The sequence below is a fragment of the Strongylocentrotus purpuratus genome, unplaced genomic scaffold (genome assembly GCF_000002235.5).
Source record: "Strongylocentrotus purpuratus isolate Spur 01 unplaced genomic scaffold, Spur_5.0 spur5_scaffold_5, whole genome shotgun sequence".
Taxonomy (NCBI): domain Eukaryota; kingdom Metazoa; phylum Echinodermata; class Echinoidea; order Camarodonta; family Strongylocentrotidae; genus Strongylocentrotus; species Strongylocentrotus purpuratus.
In genome coordinates this window covers 2,372,685-2,391,383 of record NW_022145611.1, presented here as the reverse complement: position 1 = coordinate 2,391,383, position 18,699 = coordinate 2,372,685, and the positions used below count along the sequence as shown (strand labels likewise).

Sequence of the window (18,699 nt, the reverse complement as noted above, 5' to 3'; positions counted from 1 at the left end):
TGTGTACCGTGACTACAGATACACCACATCACCATCAGCTCTTGTGGCAGCTCTAGGGTGGGACACGCTTCACACACGTCGAATCCTCGACCAATGCACCCTTCTCTACAAGATCCATCACCGACTTGTCTCCATACCTGCACCAACTATTGTTATCCCCGCTACATACTTCGGAAGACATGACCACAACCTGAAGTATGTAATTCCTGTTGCAACTATCGACTCCTTCAAGTTCTCATACTACCCAAGAGCAATAAGGATCTGGAACCATCTGCCAGGCTCTGCAGTCAATGCAACAGGAATAACCAACTTCAAGGAGGCTGCTCTACCCTCCATCAGAACGATGCAGCCCCCCGTTGGTTCTCACATCATATAAGCTTACTAGCTTGGTTTTTACTTGCACTGGACTTAGCATATTTTACTGTAAATTGACAAGTGCTTTGTCCACACACCATTCCAGCAATTCATGACACTCCTTGTAGTCACTTGCCTCACCTACCATCCCAGTATAGCTTCCTGAGTGAGCTGCCAAAGGGATTACCCAACCAAATGTGCATTGTTATTCTTAACGAACCAATGCTTTCCCAAGGTTTGCCTAACATGGCACCAGTATATATATATATATATATATATATATATGTTGGGAGTAAACAAAAGAAAGCAGCAATCTATTTAAAAAATGTATAACAAGCTATTTTAAATAATAATTTCACAGGAGAGATGATACAAAATGATAGGATTCTCAAACTATTTTAGCTTACATTGTCTGGCAGATTTGGAAATACATTCTATTCAATTCAAACTCATATTTAAAAAAAATTGGTTTCTGACTGTCTCGATACTACATGTATACTGTAGTTACAAACAAAGTGTTATTAGCAAGGGCAATAACAAGCCTCTAACAGCAAGGAAATACAAAAATGTATTATGTACATCACTTGAACACTCCATCAAAAAGGGCATCATGAGAGGTAATGTATACATGTACAATATTCAACATCTGTTTGTAGCTAGAAGGGCGTTATCTCTGTTGGCCCTGTCTTCACTATCTCAAGATTGCCAAATATCCAGCTATTTGAACTATCTCGATCGCAAACCATCCAGCTAATTTGCGTCTTCATCAGACCAAAGTAGCAATTAGAAGGATATTTGGTCAGGGTTGTCATCCCAAGATATCTTGGGATAGTTTGCAAAATATCCCACTATTTGGCAAAATATCCAGCTATTTGTCCCGTGCGTCTTCACTAGACCGAAGATTCGCAATACGCGCTAACGCTCAGCAAAATATCTTGAGCTAATTTCTCAAGGTCGAGTTTCAAGTTTCGAGGTCGAATCTCGAGATAGTGAAGACGCGATTTGTTACTTCGGGATTATTTCCCAAATCAGAAATAGCAGGCTATTTGGCAATCTCGAGATGATGATGACGCACCTTGTGTAACTTACATGTATGTGAGCTACATGTACATGTGATACCCTTCTGGCTCCAAACAGATCATATGATGCATTGTAAAAAAAAAAAGGGTTGACTCTGATTCTTCATCAAGTTCTTTTCCTTCATTTCACTACATGTATTTTTGTTACAGGACTATCATATGACTTTTATCATTTGTATTGTGTGCAGCCGAAAGTACATGTATGTAGGAAAATGACTTTTTGACATCTAGTATTATACTCTTAACTACACAAGGGCTATGAAAGTTACTGTACCTCACTGGAAAAAGATATATGTGCAAATTATTTCATATTTCATACTTCATAAATCCCAAGAACAATCTGTTTTCTCAAACTGAATGAGAGAAATAATGTCATATGAAATCAATTGAATTCAGCATGGGTAGAATAATGTGACAGTTTTCCAGCTCAAGGTAAATATACTACATAATACATGAAACATACTGGTATGTATCTTAATGCATTGAGCAGCTGTGTGATCTCAGACCGGTCACACTGCACACAGTATATTGAAAGTCCAAGGGTAGCAGACCTCCAATCTCAATATAATTAAGTTTTGCAACCAATACCTGCTGATGACTTTACCATGCAGCACCAACTTCTAATTCATTAAAAGCGTCTAAGTATAGACCATATACACCCTGTTTAGATGTTGGTAATTGCTGGGGAAGAAAAAATCACGGCACTTGAAAATACCCAATATATTAGGCGCTTGCACTGACATACCAATATACAGGTAAATTTCATCACAAACTATTAAATTCAAAGGTAGGCTATACATTGAACATGTAAATAACAAGAGCAAAACTAAATAAACAAATAAAAAACAGAGTAAAACAGAAAGAACAATGTTATACAATATTCTATCTACCATAAATAGTTTCTATCTATCAATGGATCAGTAAAACATACAGATGGGTGTACATGTATGTCACAAAATCACATGCATCCTAGTTGGAGTAGGTATCACTTTACCCAGGGAGTTGGAATGGATGGAGATATGGTCTTGAAAGATTTTCCCCCAGGGTAAGATATTCAGGATTAAGCTGTATATCACAAAAAATCACAAAAACAAACAAAACTATTGTTGAAATATCATGATTATCTAGATTAATGTACAGAAGAATGGACAGAGATATCTACATGAGAAAAACAAAACCTCTGTGGACCTCCTGCATAGCAAAAACTTGCTGTAAAAGTGTTAAGGCATGAAATACCATGTAGTTGCTTCCTAGCATCAATATCCAGGCATAATGTGCGGCTTATGTGCAATAATAGTTTGTACTACATGTACGTCAACTATTGTGATGAGAAGAAAATGGTTTTAATTAACGAATCATGTACCTATTAGTCTTAGACTATTTCAATTTTCCCTTCACAAATTTTTATAGTAGCACTAATTCATTACTTATTTGAAATCTTACCATTATTACCAACTTTTGCACCAAACTAAGCTACAAAACTCCACATAACTCAATCATATAATTACTGGTATGCATAATCAAGTAACTCACTATAAATGGTATCTAAATCAACAATTTAATATGCTACTCACAAAAACTTGTACTTTAGCATAAGAGGATAGAAAGCAAATCAAAAGAAATAAACCATGCTGGGGTGAGGAAAGGAACTACGGGCCAAAACAAAATGGGGGCAATTCAAAGATTCAAGCATCACTTTTTTACAACTAGTAATAAAATACTATTTCATAATAATAATACTTCAACATTTCTACATGTATCAATGCTAAAATAATACACAATTACTAAACAAATTAAGGGAAATAAGTAAGCAACTACATTATTTGATTTCCATACTGCAAAGTACCATCAAACTTTAACAGATGGCACAAAATACACACTCAAATCATAAAAATCACTTTCTACTCATTTGGTACAAATCAAGTATAAAATACTCAAAATATATTCTACACTTTGAGTTGACAATTTACGTTTTAACCTTAGTATCATAGTACAAGTAAGCAGGCATATATAGATAGGCACTGCAAGTAGTACATCAGATGATGCATTCCAATAGCGGTAAAAACACTGCACACAAACATCTATAAAACATATACAGTATGTAGTAAACTAATGTCATGCTACACAATATAGTTGTAACATACCGGTAGAGGAGAAATTAAATTAGTTTCCAATAATGCATAATCTGCTTCGAAACAAAAATCTTTCTCCTTCTACTTTCCATGGGAGACTAGTGATATTTTGGTTTATACATTTTAACGATACATGTGTTGAGCCTTGATCACGACAGCAAGTAAACAATACTTGCTAAGAGAATGCATACCTCACACATGTTATGATACTATGAGGGAGCATTCATATTTAATTATAGGTTGTGTTTGTGTGTGAAGGGCCCCATTCTCATTACAAGAGTGAGCATGGATTGTGCCAGGGAGGTCCACTAGCACTAGTTTAGTTCACACCTATATGTACATGTATAGTCAGTTGGAGCAATCCATTGGAGGACGCCCATTTTGAGAGGTCTTGTTGCCATGACAGCCTACATGACGTACCATAGTACACATTTCCCGCACTATTACAAAGCCTCGATCCTACTTGATATTAAACAAGGAAGATGATTAAGGTTAAACCACTTCTGATATGCTAGCATGATCTGCTTGAATTGATCATTCTTATTAGGAGATAGCTCAATGTAGCACACGTGCTAGGTCTCGCTACCGGTATCTCTCAAGTCATGGAGCACGCTCAGGAGGTTGGGAGGAATGATGTCACCGCATTCTAACCTCAGAGATAGCGCGATCTAGTGCACGATCCTCTCTCTTATAATAAGAATGGGTAAAGATTTGATCAAAATGATAAGAAGTTCATTGTGTTGAACCAGGTACAAATGGAAAAAGAAGAAAAGACCTGAATTCTAAAAGGTATTTAAAGAGCAATCCAACATTATGTAAAAAGATCATTTGTATGAAAGCAGACAAATGAGAGATGCAGAAAGTTGGAAATAAATAGGAATAATGATAATAGATTCATGAATGTGTAAAGATGAGATCATTATCTATGCAAATCTCAAATCATCAAGTACAAAAATGTCATTGATTTCTGTTCTCCTTCTATTAAAGTGCCTTCCCCCTCAGGGTAACACTACTCAAAATATATTACGGATAGCACAAAATCACCTGTCCTCTAAAAAGGAAAGACACTCTGAAAAATTGCCATTTTAGCCACTTTGTGTGTTGGAACAAATGGGAAAGTTTTCATGCACTTTACATCACTAACCTTTATTATTTTTTGTTCAAACCTTCACCGGTCTATATATACTTCTCAGATTTTTCTGCTTTCTTTCAATGTTGTTTTCTATTAGGGTTGGATTCTCCTTTAATGCAGGCTAAATGCATGTAATCAAATAATATTTCTACGTGGATGATTCAGAATACATTGTAAATAGGGTATTGTACAATTCAGCTATCTACATATATCTATACAACATACATGTATGCACACAGTATCATAAACATCATCATTACGTCTTATCAGAGCCACAAGGGCATTCATTTACACAGAGTAATAATGCCTTTGTGACTCTCAGCAGACATTAAATTTTTTTTTTAAAGTTTACACCTCAAAAAGTGCTAATTATTTAAAAAATCATTGATGAACTTGTTATTGTTATATGTCTAATGAAAGAGTGTTTTATCCCAAATCATTTGGTACCATTTTTGTGTGGTATGTGTTCGCGATTGGATGAACAGGAGGCATTGTTGGCAAAGTGCAAAAATCTACTTGCGCCAAAGTTGCTTATGTGATGTTTGAATAAAACAATTGGGATTTGGGTATTAATTCAGTCTTTGCAGATCCAAATAACATCCCTTACAAAATTAATCATGCCACACATATCAAATATTGAATATCAAATATCAATGCAACATGTGTGCACATGTGTGTGTGACTTTGCCCTTTACAAAAAACATATGCAATGCAATTCATTTGATACATTCAATTCATTCTCTCACTCCGCTAATCCCAACATAATACATACTGTAGGCATCACTTTGGCGCAAGTCGATTTTTGCACTATTGCAAACAATGCCACCTGTTCATCCAAGCATGAACACATACCACACAAAAATGGTACCAAATGACTTGGGATAAAACACTCTTTCATAAGATGTATAATAACTTACTGTTCATAGATGATTTTAAAAATAATTACCAATTTTCTAGGTGTAAACTTTTTTTTGACTCACATGGTACTTAAGAAATAATCAAGTACATGTACATTCATTGGTACATTATATTTTGCAATCATAGAAATATAGGAGAGTATATTACATAGAAAACAATATACATTTACTATCATACCACCTATAAACTACCTACATGTACAGTGTATATAGAAATATAAAAGAAAGGGTGCTTCTTTAATATGTTTTGTGATACAAAGCTACTAATGTGCTCCCATCTACATGTAGTGCTCACCATAAAAAAGTACTGGAAAGCCAAAACTTTCAGGAATTTTACAATTAAACATGAGTAGTATGTAATAATTACTGGCTATAATGTGTAAGGCTACCGAAAAATGAAGATCTAAAGATGCCTGAAAAAATTAGGTATCATATCAACACTAGCAACGATATTGATTTTGTTATCTCATGATCATTTTTTTTCTACATTATGCAGATTTCTTAAAGGAATTCAAATTCACGAAATCTCTTAATTAGCATGGAATTTCTTTAAAGTTCTGTCCTTTGTCTTCAAATAAAAAATGCTAGCAGAGGTGTTTTTTTCAACGCATTTCAATTTTCAACTTATTTGTACAAGGCCGTGAATGAAACATGGTTTTCAATAATAATCTCTTGATACTCACATTTCTCTTTGGTACATAAATGTTTATATTGATGAGTTATTTCAAAAGTGTTTTTGCTACAAATCGCTTTCTGTATCAATATAAAAATGCAGGCTTTGAATTCAAAGTTCTCCATTTGGTAACAGTTCATGGTAGCCTCATAAGTGCATATAAGTTGAACTATACAGAATTATGCAATTGCTGTCAAAAATATCCCACCACATAAAGATAATGCTAAGAAAAAAATAAAAATGATCTGTATTGGAAGTACAACATTTATAAACATCTTTGAGAAGTAAAAAAGAATAGAATTCATGGCATGCAATCTTCCCTTGGCACCGGTGGAAAAATAATCAGATATGGAATGGGGGCAATTTGCCCTACATGTATGTTACCCTATGGAAAACCACCATTATATTAAAAAAGACCATGCACAATAATGAACATATGAGCTATGATCGAGGTCCAGTTGGCATGGAATAATAAGCTCTCATTTACCTGCATAATTGTTAATCACAAAAACACTTAATTCGCCTCTTCAACTGAACAGAATTACCCACATCTGACACATCAAAATATGATTCAATTTCAAAAAAATAGTTTGGGTCAAATTACTCAAATATGAAGTTACATGTATGCACACTGTTCTCTAAAAATAATACCATTGTTGCATCATGACAGCAATTAAATCCTCACACATTAAATAATGTAATGAACGATGGGAAAAAGTAGGAATTTCGAAACTAAATGTCTACGGGATGCTGGAAAAGGTTTGAAGGTTCACTGCAAACTTTGAAATACATGCAAAACTGCTAAAAAATGACAAGAGGAGTAAAGGTAGGACAGAAAGTGTCCCTGATGTGTCCATACTTACCAATTTACTACTGGGTCCCTCCTAATATGAACAATGTGAACACAATCACAAGAAATACATTGAGTGAACATTTTAACAAGACAAATTGAGCAATGATGCAAATAAATTAAATATAAAAAGAATGTTCTGAGCCAATAAAAATGAATAACAATTTCACCTTAACAGTATGTAAATGATCATTACATACAACTTACAAATCATGCATAAAAAATGATTGAAAATAACAATAAAAATTTATCTGCATCACAGACTGTGAAAGTCACATGTAAACCTTTGTGTTGTACTATTGACTCTGAAATAAAGAGAAATCCCCCCCCCCCTATTGTACATGTACTGTACACTGTACCATTCATGTATGTATCTACATGTACACGTATGTATCATGATACAATGATAGGTATGGTTGTGTACTTTTTTTAGGAGAGAGAGGTTGCCTGCATAATGAGACAATTCAGTTGAATCGACACGTAAAATAAGACAAGTGTTTTTGTAAACCTCTAGTACATTGTACAGTTCATTGAACATGAGTCTGTGTATGTATTATGTACTAACTGGTTTTTGTACCAGTAAAACATATCGTATTTAAACCTCATGCATTTTACAAAATCTTTTCTTTTTCCTTGTGTTTTTTTTTCTTCAAACAGAAAAACACACAATGTTAATCAGTATTGTTATTTCATGATTTCAGCTTGTATGTATGTACACTGTACATGTTCCAAACAAATTTTATGTAACACTACCGTAGTCACTTTTTAATTTTCTCATTTCCAATTTTGTCCATACATGTAGATCTATGAAATGTAAATTTGATAAACCTTATAACATTTACATTTATGATGTAGCCTACTTGTTTCAAATGAAAAATATGGGAAAATGAAAATGTCTCTTTTTGCCTAAGAAAGTGAATGGTAGGCCTACTTGTATTTGATGTGCTATTAACTGAGCTACATGCATATAGATACACTAAGGCTAATACAGTTTCTTCAGCGGGTGTGTTGTACCTTGACCCGTTCTGTGTCAAAGAGAACATATTATTTGCTGGTAGAGAGAGAGAACGAAAGAGACGAGCCTGTAAACAGAGAAGCTATAGGCACACTCTATCAATGGTTACAATACAGATTAGAAGCTATCTATTTTGTATATGTATTTGATAGTTCTGCTTTCACTTACACTAAATACCTATCTTCTATGTCTTAGGGGACTATTTTTATTGCAGTATCTACATGTAACCGTAGACAAAATATTTCATTCATGTTGACATGTAAATGTATGTACATGGATGTGTGGGCTATAAAGATTGTTAAAAGCATTATTCAAGATTTTTAAACTATATTAAAGGGACTTGGTAACATTGTTTAGATGAGAGATAGTGGTGCTAAGGTAGTGACTTCAATGCTAGATGTACAATTAAAGATAATCTGAAAATTTGAGTGAAAACGGACCATTATTCATGGTACAAATTGGGAAAAACTGATCTGATCGATTCCTTAATTCTCCCAACTATATTCTTACAATTTAATTACATTTTAGGTGAATGGAAATGGTCACAAAGCAATAAAATGGCTCTACATTCCATTCCAGACATTTAAGTGTTGACAGATTTTTTATAGCCTGTTCTATGTCTTTTTTTCATGAAAAAATGGTTGGGAGAATTTACTGTTGATCACTGTTAGAGGGTGTCGTACATCGACGCCTTCAAAGAAAACCATAGATATCTTCGTGGTTTGAGAATTTTGTCATGATTTTTTTTGCATGTCAGAGGGTCAGTACAGTAGAAGGAATATAATAAGTAACATTTTTTACAAAAAATTAAGCAATTTTTTTCATCAACCTTCAACAATGTTACCAAGTCACTTTAATAAACATGACTGCCTATATCTGAATAAATAAATCCAGTGCAATCTGCTTTCTTTCCCCTGGTTTGGAGGACACTGGACCCCAATGAATGTTTATTCTGTGAGTTTAATTGTTTCAATTTGAAAAAAAGTATTTATAATTTATGCAATTTGAAATGAAAATACCGTGTTAAAGACTAACTAAATTAATGCAAACTGACATACATAAACGTGTATGTTCATGTTATTCTTTGTATAAATTATTATAAATAAGCAGAAAGATAAATAAAGATAAGGGGGAAAATAAAAAAATTAATTAATCAACAGAATAAATAAATAACAAGATATATTTAATTGAATAAGTTAATGAATAACTACAATAAATGAATAAATTAATCAATAAATTAATTAATAAATAAACAAAAAAGGAATAAATTGATGAAATACATCAACAGTGTTACAAAGTTTATTAGATAGTCAGCTGACCAATGTACAAGTATGTAACTTTGTCTTATCTCATGTCCAAATATTCTCACCTTTTTCCATGACGCAAATCAATATTTCAGAATACAGCCTGCACAAAAATAAAATGCTTTTGATCAGCGTTCTAGATGCATATTACTGATAATACTCCACAGGCCTCTTCTCCTTGCGAAGTGAGATAACCATACACATCATATTTGTGTTATTGATTCAACAAAAGTCAAGGCAAATATACCCAGCCCTGCTCAACAAGTGTGTTCCCATAACCCTATCAATCATTCCACATGAATTCATCATTATGGTGATAAACTACCAACTTGAAACAAAAAATAAATTATCATTGAACAGGTTATGCGTGAATAGTGCATATATATCGAAACAGCTGTTGAGGCTGTGCACCACATACATTGTAGTTTGTGATATTGTGCATATACAGTGACTGGATGGAATGTTCTTCATCCAGCAGTAGAAACACACCATCATAGTCATCACAGAAGGCAGTGTGCTCTTTAAATGAAATTGATTTCTTTTGCCTTTCCTATCTGTTTGGCATTTGCTGCTAATCTGATTAAATCATGTTTACTGTACTAGTATATGTTGAGTAACATTGTTTCCAGAAAAGGATTTCATATTGATTGCATCTGAGCAACAGTTGAATTTAGATAATCTAATTATAATGAAACTACATGTACCTCTGTAAAAGGTTCTGGGTGGTGCACATGATACATTGCATTGTCTGTATATAGTTATAATGCCCATATTTTTTTTTATAAGTATTCTTTTAAGCATTTTTTGTAAACATTTCCGTTGCCTTTCAAATAACTTAGTAACCCCAGCACTGACAAACATGGTTTTGTAAGTAGAAAAACAAACATGAATTATAAAGGAGATAATCTGATACTAAAAGTTGTTTTTGTGGAGCATGGCAGGGCTTAAGAAGTGACCTTGGGGAATGTTTAAATTTCAAATAATGGAGCAAAACTTAAGTCAAGACAGCATCTTCGATTTTACTTTCTCAAGATTTGTTTTTGCAAATCTGCATACAGTGAATATGTTTGTGTTTAATGTTCACATTGGCACTGATACTCTGAGCTGTTATTTTGAGAAGACTGGTGTATATCGACACTTATTTTAATGTGTCTGCTTTGTATCTTTCTTTTGGATATTTACAATTGTCCATGTTAAGTCATTTTGTGTTTTATGCATGTTGTGTTTACAAGTAGCTTATTAATCTCCTATTTCTTTTATACATAACAAAAGAGATATAACACATATGTTTGTATCGTTGCAAGTTAATTCAATTAAAAGGCCCTTTCTTCTTTTTTTAAAGTAAAATTGTTGCTTGCTAATATTTGTCAAAAATATATCAAAACTGAACAGAAAGTGAGCACTGTGTGAAAGGTGTATCAAAGTGAATCAACACTCCACTTCATTAAAACATTGAAGTAGTCCATACATAAATAGTTTCTACCTGTCGGTTTGTTACAGCGCCATTCATCTTAATTATGGTTTACACTATTCACTTGACGTTGATTGTCTTTACGTGTATGTGTGACTATGTAAGACAATTTACATTAAACATGTACACTTGTTTTTAATGCAAAAATGATTAAGTGAAATGCATACCTTATTCTGGATCTTCCAATAGAGAAAGTGTCCATGAGCGTCAACCTTCAGAGTCACTGGAATTGCAGACGAAGAATCCTGGCAGAGAGAAAGAGAGAGAGAGAGAGAGAGAGAGAGAACAAAATAAAATGTCTTCAATTTTATCTTCATGGATCTACTAGTGCCATCTACATGTACGTGTAAAAGGACTTATGTATAAATGTCAGATGTCTGTGTTATAACCTGTCTCATTTATATTAAAGCTCATAAAATGACAAGGACATCTTTTCTTTCTTTTTTCTTTTCTTTTTTAGCAGATGTTTCTGCATTTTAATATTGACAAATCAAATATAAAACATTCAAATAACAATAATATAATATAATTGATTTACACAAAGAGTGACAACTTAAATACACACACATACAAATGCATATATAATTGACAGCTTGAAAGTATGGAGGTAAGTAAAACAAAAATATTTAAAAAATAATCAAGATAAATGCAGAGGCCAACTATCATAAGCAAAAATGCTTGAGTCGATATATAACAAATACATTTCAAATGACATGAATGTATTAGCTATTGAACAGGGTAGGCTTGCCAGACATGGCAACACATACATGACAGGCTCTCAATATAATGGCTATTAGACCAAGAGGTATACAAAATCAAACACTACAGTTTGTAGATCTACATTAATTAGCTTCCCTACATGTAGCTTATTAAAGGTAAGAAGTTGTAATAGGTTGTATACTCCTTCTAAACATTGGTTTATGAACCTATTGTACAAGCTAATTATTTGTTTAGTTTGTTAATCAACTAGTTTTATTGTAAGATGTTGTTATGTAAGTGTCTCTGTGAGGTGGAGATCAAATCTCTCACATGATCATTCAAAAATGACATGACAGGCAACATAATGTGAACACCAGGATATAGGTCTAGATCAGGCCTTCTCAACTGGCGGCGCGCGCGCCACTCGTGGCGCTTGCGGTTAGTCAGAGTGGCGCGCGGCTGTTTCAACAAATTAATAAAAATTAAAAATTAAAGAAAGAACAACATTAAAAAATTATATTCTAAAATAAAAAAACTCAGAAAAATCAAAAAGTCGCAGTCGAAGTTGAGCCCAAAATGTAAGCAAGCCATTTTGTTTGTTTGATTTTCACTTCATTTTGACATTTTCCGTGTTTATTGCACCAAAATAACTACATATAAATTAACTAACAGTGTAGATTTTAGCCAGGAATTGTACTAATTATTTCACATCAATATGAAATTATGATTGATGTTTTATGGAACAAAAAGGTGTTAAAAATGCCACATCTGGGCCTCAAAAAAGCCCTTAAATCCACTAGCTTCCGGGGGCTTCGCCCCCTGGAACCCACCCGGTATCGGCTCGGTCGCTACGCTCCCTCGTAACACAGTCACCAAACATACAGGTTGGCACTTCAACCTCAATTCATTTTTGTTTTGGCGCTTCTAATAAACTAGTTGAGAAGGCCTGGTCTAGATGATACAAATATGCATACAATGTAAGTTGAAAAACATGAACAATGTACAATGTATTTTGTTTAAATGTAGTTCTGCTCAGACTTATAGAAAATAGAAAAAACACAGGAAAATATCATCCTCCGTACACAAAGATATTGTTTTACAAAATGACAATTTCTTCATGTAGGGAGGATCATTATTTCTTGTGTTTTTGTGGATATATTACATGTATATATATATATATATGTGTATGTAGGCCTATATGCTGCTGTATGGTCTACCTACATGTACATGTAAATGTAATGTGTTGTTTTGTGTACATGTATGTACATGTAGCTACTGGTACATGTACAACTGTAGTACATTCATTTGTTCATTCATTTGTATGGGAATATACATAATATTAATAACAACTGAACAAGTGAATACATTTTCTGTTCCAAAATTGACAGATAATTTAGCATAATTCATACAGTATTCTGCTTTGACACTGTAATGCACAACCACTACAAAGGCACAAGTGGACAGCCATACTATCTCCATGGCAACACTATACGAGAGGCAGCATGTGAGTGCATGGCAGGCAGCTATAGGCATCATGAGAATGAGAAAGAGCTTGTATGATCGACTGAGCTAGACGGAGAGGGCCCTTCTTGCTGTACAAGCATTGATGGTGTGCTGCACTGTTTCTAACGCTTAATAAAAGAGCATTGGTATTCTAGTCATTACACAATTACACACACATACATGTAATGTACAGTACATGTAATCATATTTCTTGCAGCATTGTGATCATGGTCTGGCGAACCCAAAGGATAACAAATATTCATATCTACATGCACATGTGTAATAGTGTCGTGTGCAGTTGGTGCAAGTGTAATCACACAAATTGTTTGCAACATTCTCCGTTAAATACTAATAATCTGGCCATGGCTCGAGCTACATGTACATGTATGTACATGTACATACTGTACATGCAGTACTTTTAAACAAGAAACTACAAATACATGTACCGGTACCTGCATCGCAACATGTAACTTTTGCACCAGTAACGTCAACTACATGTACAACATGTACATGTACCATGTACACCCATGCCATTTTCAGATAACGAAATTCTTGCAAATTAAAAAAATACAGTTTTGTGTCAGTTTTGAGTTGCCATTGAAAAATTTTGCGAACCTGAATCACTTGCAATTTTTTATGCATGCAACCATATCTGAATCATTTTCATGCTAGGAGTAGCAAAGACTATAAACTTATCTAGATAAATCTGCAATCATTCATCAATGTTTTGAGAGTAAGCATACAAGTTGCACAACAAAAACAGTAAAATTTCTGCCAGCGTTTACACAAAAAACACTCCAGAGGTACAGTAGGTCTTCACTGTTGTGTGTTAGTGGTTTAATAATGTGAAGTAGCAACTTCCGACGAAAACCTGAATGTCAAGAAAAAAATGCTTGCAGTGTAAATATAGAGCTCTACATCTACATGTACATGTACATTACTATTTACAGTATGCTACATGTAAATTGAACCCCTGTGTTGATTCAGCTAGATCCCTGGTTTAGGAGCATGAAGTACTACATTATGCCTACAAGTACTGTCCTGAAATGGAAATAAAAGCTATGTCTTGTAAACAAAAAGACCCTATACTATAGCCAATAATACACCTACATGTACGGCTTTCATCGAAAGGGTGCGGTGCGGTGCGGCGCGGTGTGGTGTGCTCAACGCACCCATTCGATAAAAGAGGGGGGCCTTTTCTCGAAAGGGTGCGTTGAGAGCGGAGTTCCGTTTTAACACACCCTTTCGATGAAAGCGGGGGGGCTTTTCTCGAAAGGGTGCGTCAACTAGTCTTTCGCATCAGTCGTTTAAAATGAGGATCTCGGACAGAAGGTAATAGTTGCCAATTTAAGTATATCGAAAATGTATTAAATAAAATGGAATGGTCTTGATTACAGAGTGGTCTCTTTCGTTATTACTATGTTGATGGGGGAGACAGAGAGAAGGAGGGAAAGGGAAGATAAAAGGAAAGAAAAAAGAATAAGAGAAGAGGGAAACGGGGGGGAGGAAGGATTCTTGCCCCCCCCCCCCCGCCAAAAAATAAATCAGAGAGAGAGAAGGGAAAGGGAAAGAGAAGATAAAAGGAAAGAAAGAAGAGGAAGAAGAAGAAAAGAGGGAAACGTGGGCAAAGGGCTTTTGCCTCCTCCCCCCCCCCCCCCGCCAACAAATAGTAGAGAGAGAGAGAGAGAGAGAAGGGAAAGGGAAAGGGAAAGAAAATATAAAAGGAAAGAAAGAAGAAGAAGAAGGAAAGAGGGAAACGGGGGAAGGGCGAAAGGGAGAGAGAGAGAGAGAGAGAGAGAGAAGGGAAAGGGAAATGGAAAGAGAATATAAAAGGAAAGAAAGAAGAGGAAGAAGAATAAAAAGAAAAGAGGGAAACGGGGGCGAAGGGCTCTTGCCTCCTCCCCCCCCCCCCCGCCAACAAATAAATAGGAGAGAGAGAGAGAGAGAGAGAGAGAGAAGGGAAAGGGAAAGAAAATATAAAAGGAAAGAAAGAAGAAGAAGAAGGAAAGATGGATACGGAGGAAGGGCGAAAGGTTCTTACCTCCCCCCACCCCCTCCCGCCAAAAAAATAAATAACAGAGAGAGAGAGAGAGAGAGAGAGAAGGGAGAGGGAAAGAAAATCTAAAAGGAAAGAAAGAAGAGGAAAAAGAATAAGAAAAGAGGGAAAGGGGGCGAAGGGCTCTTGCCTCCTCCTGCCAACAAATAAATAAGAGAGAGAGAGAGAGAGAGAGAAGGGAAAGAGAAAGAAAATATAAAAGGAAAGAAAGAAGAAGAAGAAGGAAAGATGGATAGGGGGAAGGGCGAAAGGTTCTTACCTCCCCCCCCCCCCTCCCGCCAAAAAAATAAATAAGAGAGAGAGAGAGAGAAGGGAGAGGGAAAGAAAATCTAAAAGGAAAGAAAGAAGAGGAAAAAGAATAAGAAAAGAGGGAAAGGGGGCGAAGGGCTCTTGCCAACAAAATAAATAAGAGAGAGAGAGAGAGAAGGGAAAGGGAAAGAGAAGATAAAAGGAAAGAAAGAAGAGGAAGAAGAAGAAGAAAAGAGGAAAACAGGGGCGAAGGGCTATTGCCTCCCCCCGCCAAAAGTAAATAAGAGAGAGGGAGAGAAGGAAAAGGGAAAGAAAATATAAAAGGAAAGAAAGAAGAGGAATAAGAAGGAAAGAGGGAAACGGGGGAAGGGCGAAGGGCTCTTGCCTCCTCCCTCCCAACCCCCGCCAAAAAATAAATAAGAGATAGAGAGAGAAGGGAAAGGGAAAGGGAAAGAGAAGATAAAAGAAAAGAAAGAAGAGGAAGAAGAAGAAGAAAAGAGGGAAACGGGGGCGAAGGGCTCTTGCCTCCCCCCCCCCCGCCAAAAAATAAATAAGAGAGAAAGAGAGAAGGGAAAGGGAAATGGAAAGAGAATAAAAAAAGGAAAGGAAGAAGAATAAGAAGAAAAGAGGGGCTCTTGCCTCCTCCTCCTCCCCCCCCCCCCCGCCAAAAGATAAGTAAGAGAGAGAAGGGAAAGGGAAAGGGAAAGAGAAGAGAAGATAAAAGGAAAGAAAGAAGAGGAAGAAGAAGGAAACGGGGGCGAAGGGCTCTTGCCTCCTATAGCCCTCCTTCCCCTCCCCCCACCAAAAAAAATAAATAAGAGAGAGAGAAAGAAGGGAAAGGGAAAGAGAAGATAAAAGAAAAGAAAGAAGAGGAAGGAGAATAAGAAGAAAAGAGGGTAACGGGGGCGAAGGGCTCTTGCCTCCTGTTTTTCCTATTCTCCCTCTTTTTCGTTTTTCTGCTTCTTTCTTTTCTTTCTTCTCTTTTCTTTCCTTTTTTTTCTTTTTCTTTTTTTTTCTTTTCTTTTTCTTTTGTTCTTTTCTTTCCCTTTTACTCTCTTTTTTCCCCTCCCCCTTTTCTCTTTTTTCCCGACGGCAGCGCAATTTTACCGACCATATCCTGACAGGTGGGGGGGGGGTGTCGCACCCCCACACCCCCCTTTGGAGACGCCCCTGCCTACACCACTGTTGGCGACCACAAGGCTATCAATACAAATTAAGACATATTAATGAAGATTCTTTTTTAATGTTGCAGAGAGATATGTATTTTCTCTATGAACTTGTTTAATGGACAATAAATAATATTAAAAACATGAATACTATATAATGATGAGAGAGATGATTTAAGTCATACTTTTTTTCAATGTGATTGGAGTGGACTTGAGGGTGGGGGGGGGGGGGGGTCCTTCTTCTGAGATCTCGGCCGTTTCACAGCCGATCGCCGCGAAAATGCATATTTATGGTAATTTATGCAAACAAGGTCAGAGAATTCACATTTTTACCCATAAATCATATATAATTCATATTCGAGCGTTCTTTTTCACTTCATATATTCGTTAGAATAATGATACGACAACAAAGTTGGAAGAGCCAGTTTATCCCTATGTTATCTCTTGTTTTGATAATTTGTGTTTATGTATTATATTATTTTGTTATTTCATTTCATTTCTAACCACAATTCAACTATTTTTACCCAAAATCAAACACATTAACTTGAAACAAGACCAAATAACCAATGTTTTCTCTTTTTTAAAAAGAATAAATGGTATTTCCATATGTTTGGTACATAAATCACAAAAATGAGCGATTTTAGGGCTGACATGCAAAAACAAAAGGTCACGTGACTCCGCAATTACACGTCCGATTTTCAACAAAAAAATGTTTCAAAAGATGCGTAAGATTCGAAAGAAAAAAGTCATAAAAAAAAAACTTTATATCTGCCGCGGTTCCGGAGTAGTCGCGAAATTACTAGAGAGCACTAATCTTTTTTGGGGCCCTCAAAAATTTGAAAAATCGTACCCCCCCCCCCTTGAACGCCAGGGGGGGGGGGGTATCTCCCCAAAACGGTAAAAATTAACGTGTTTTTTTTTTTACACGTTTTTTTCACAGGGCGGAGCCCTCAGAAGCTCAGGGGTATTAATCATCAAAATTAACGTCGGATGAGCATAATTTTATACCTTATTTGTGACAGTGGCAGGACACAATTTGGTGTTGGGTCCAGGGGGCGGAGCCCCCAGAAGCTCAGGAGTTTTGTCCATTAAATTATTATTATTTTATACCTTATTTGTGACACAGGGGTCACGAATTGGCGTGGGGTCCAGGGGGTGGAGCACCCGGAAGCTCAGGGGTTTTGGGCAATAAATAACGGTCAGATGAGCATATTTTTATATCTATTTGTGACACTGGCAGGACACAAATTGGTGTTGGATCCAAGGGGCGGAGCCCCAAGAAGGTGAGAGGTTTTATACATCAAATTATCGTCAGATGAGCATATTTATATATCTATTTGTGACACTGGCAGAACACAAATTCTTCTTCCTCTTCCTCTTCTTTCTTTCCTTTTATCTTCTCTTTCCCTCTCCTTCTCCAACATAAGATGCAAGACGGATATATATCGACTCACCTTCTTTCCAAGAACCGTACGGGCCTGGAATTTACTTCCCCCCCCCCCCCTGCGTTGCCTGCAACGCAGTCGAAACCTTCAAAGCCAGACTCTGGGAAGCCATCCAAGGGGGTAATAATCATAGTCCCTCCCCACAACTGCAAAGTGATGGGACTTAATTCTAAAATGTTCTAGAAGCAACAAACACTCTCTCTCGAACGATAACGTTCTTATTGGTCTTCTTTATATCCCTCTTGAGGATCAGGACCAGGATCAGAACAGATTCTCTCTCTCTCTCTCTCTTATTTATTTTTTGGCGGGGGGGGGGGGGGGAGGGAGGAGGCAAGAGCCCTTCGCCCCTGTTTCCCTCTTTTCTTATTCTTTTTTCCTCTTCTTTCTTTTCTTTTATATTTTCTTTCCTTTTCCCTTCCCTCCCTCTCTCTCTTATTTATTTTGTTGGCGGGGGGGGGAGGGGGGCAAGAGCCCTTCGCCCTTCCCCCGTTTCCCTCTTTCCTTCTTATTCCTCTTCTTTCTTTCCTTTTATATTTTTTTTCCTCTCCCTTCTCTCTCTCTTATTTATTTTTGGCGGGGGGGGGGGGCAGGGCAAGAGCCCTTCGCCCCCGTTTCCCTCTTTTCTTCTTATTCTTCTTCCTCTTCTTTCTTTCC

General features: G+C 36.1%; 1 protein-coding gene across 15 annotated transcripts in view; it reads right to left on the bottom strand.

The window, feature by feature from the left end:
- The window catches only part of LOC100888919 (1-phosphatidylinositol 4,5-bisphosphate phosphodiesterase beta-1), a 131,924-nt gene that overhangs the window by 101,355 nt on the left and 11,870 nt on the right, over positions 1–18,699 (bottom strand). For 14 of the 15 annotated variants that reach the window (XM_030999299.1, XM_030999298.1, XM_030999308.1 and 11 more), the window contains exons 2-3: positions 11,095–11,172; positions 7,151–7,171 (exon numbers count right to left, since the gene is read on the bottom strand). In XM_030999299.1, coding sequence (XP_030855159.1) covers positions 7,151–7,171; positions 11,095–11,172 — 99 coding nt within the window. The remainder of the gene's footprint in view (positions 1–7,150; positions 7,172–11,094; positions 11,173–18,699) is intronic. The other variant, XM_030999300.1, reaches the window with a different exon arrangement.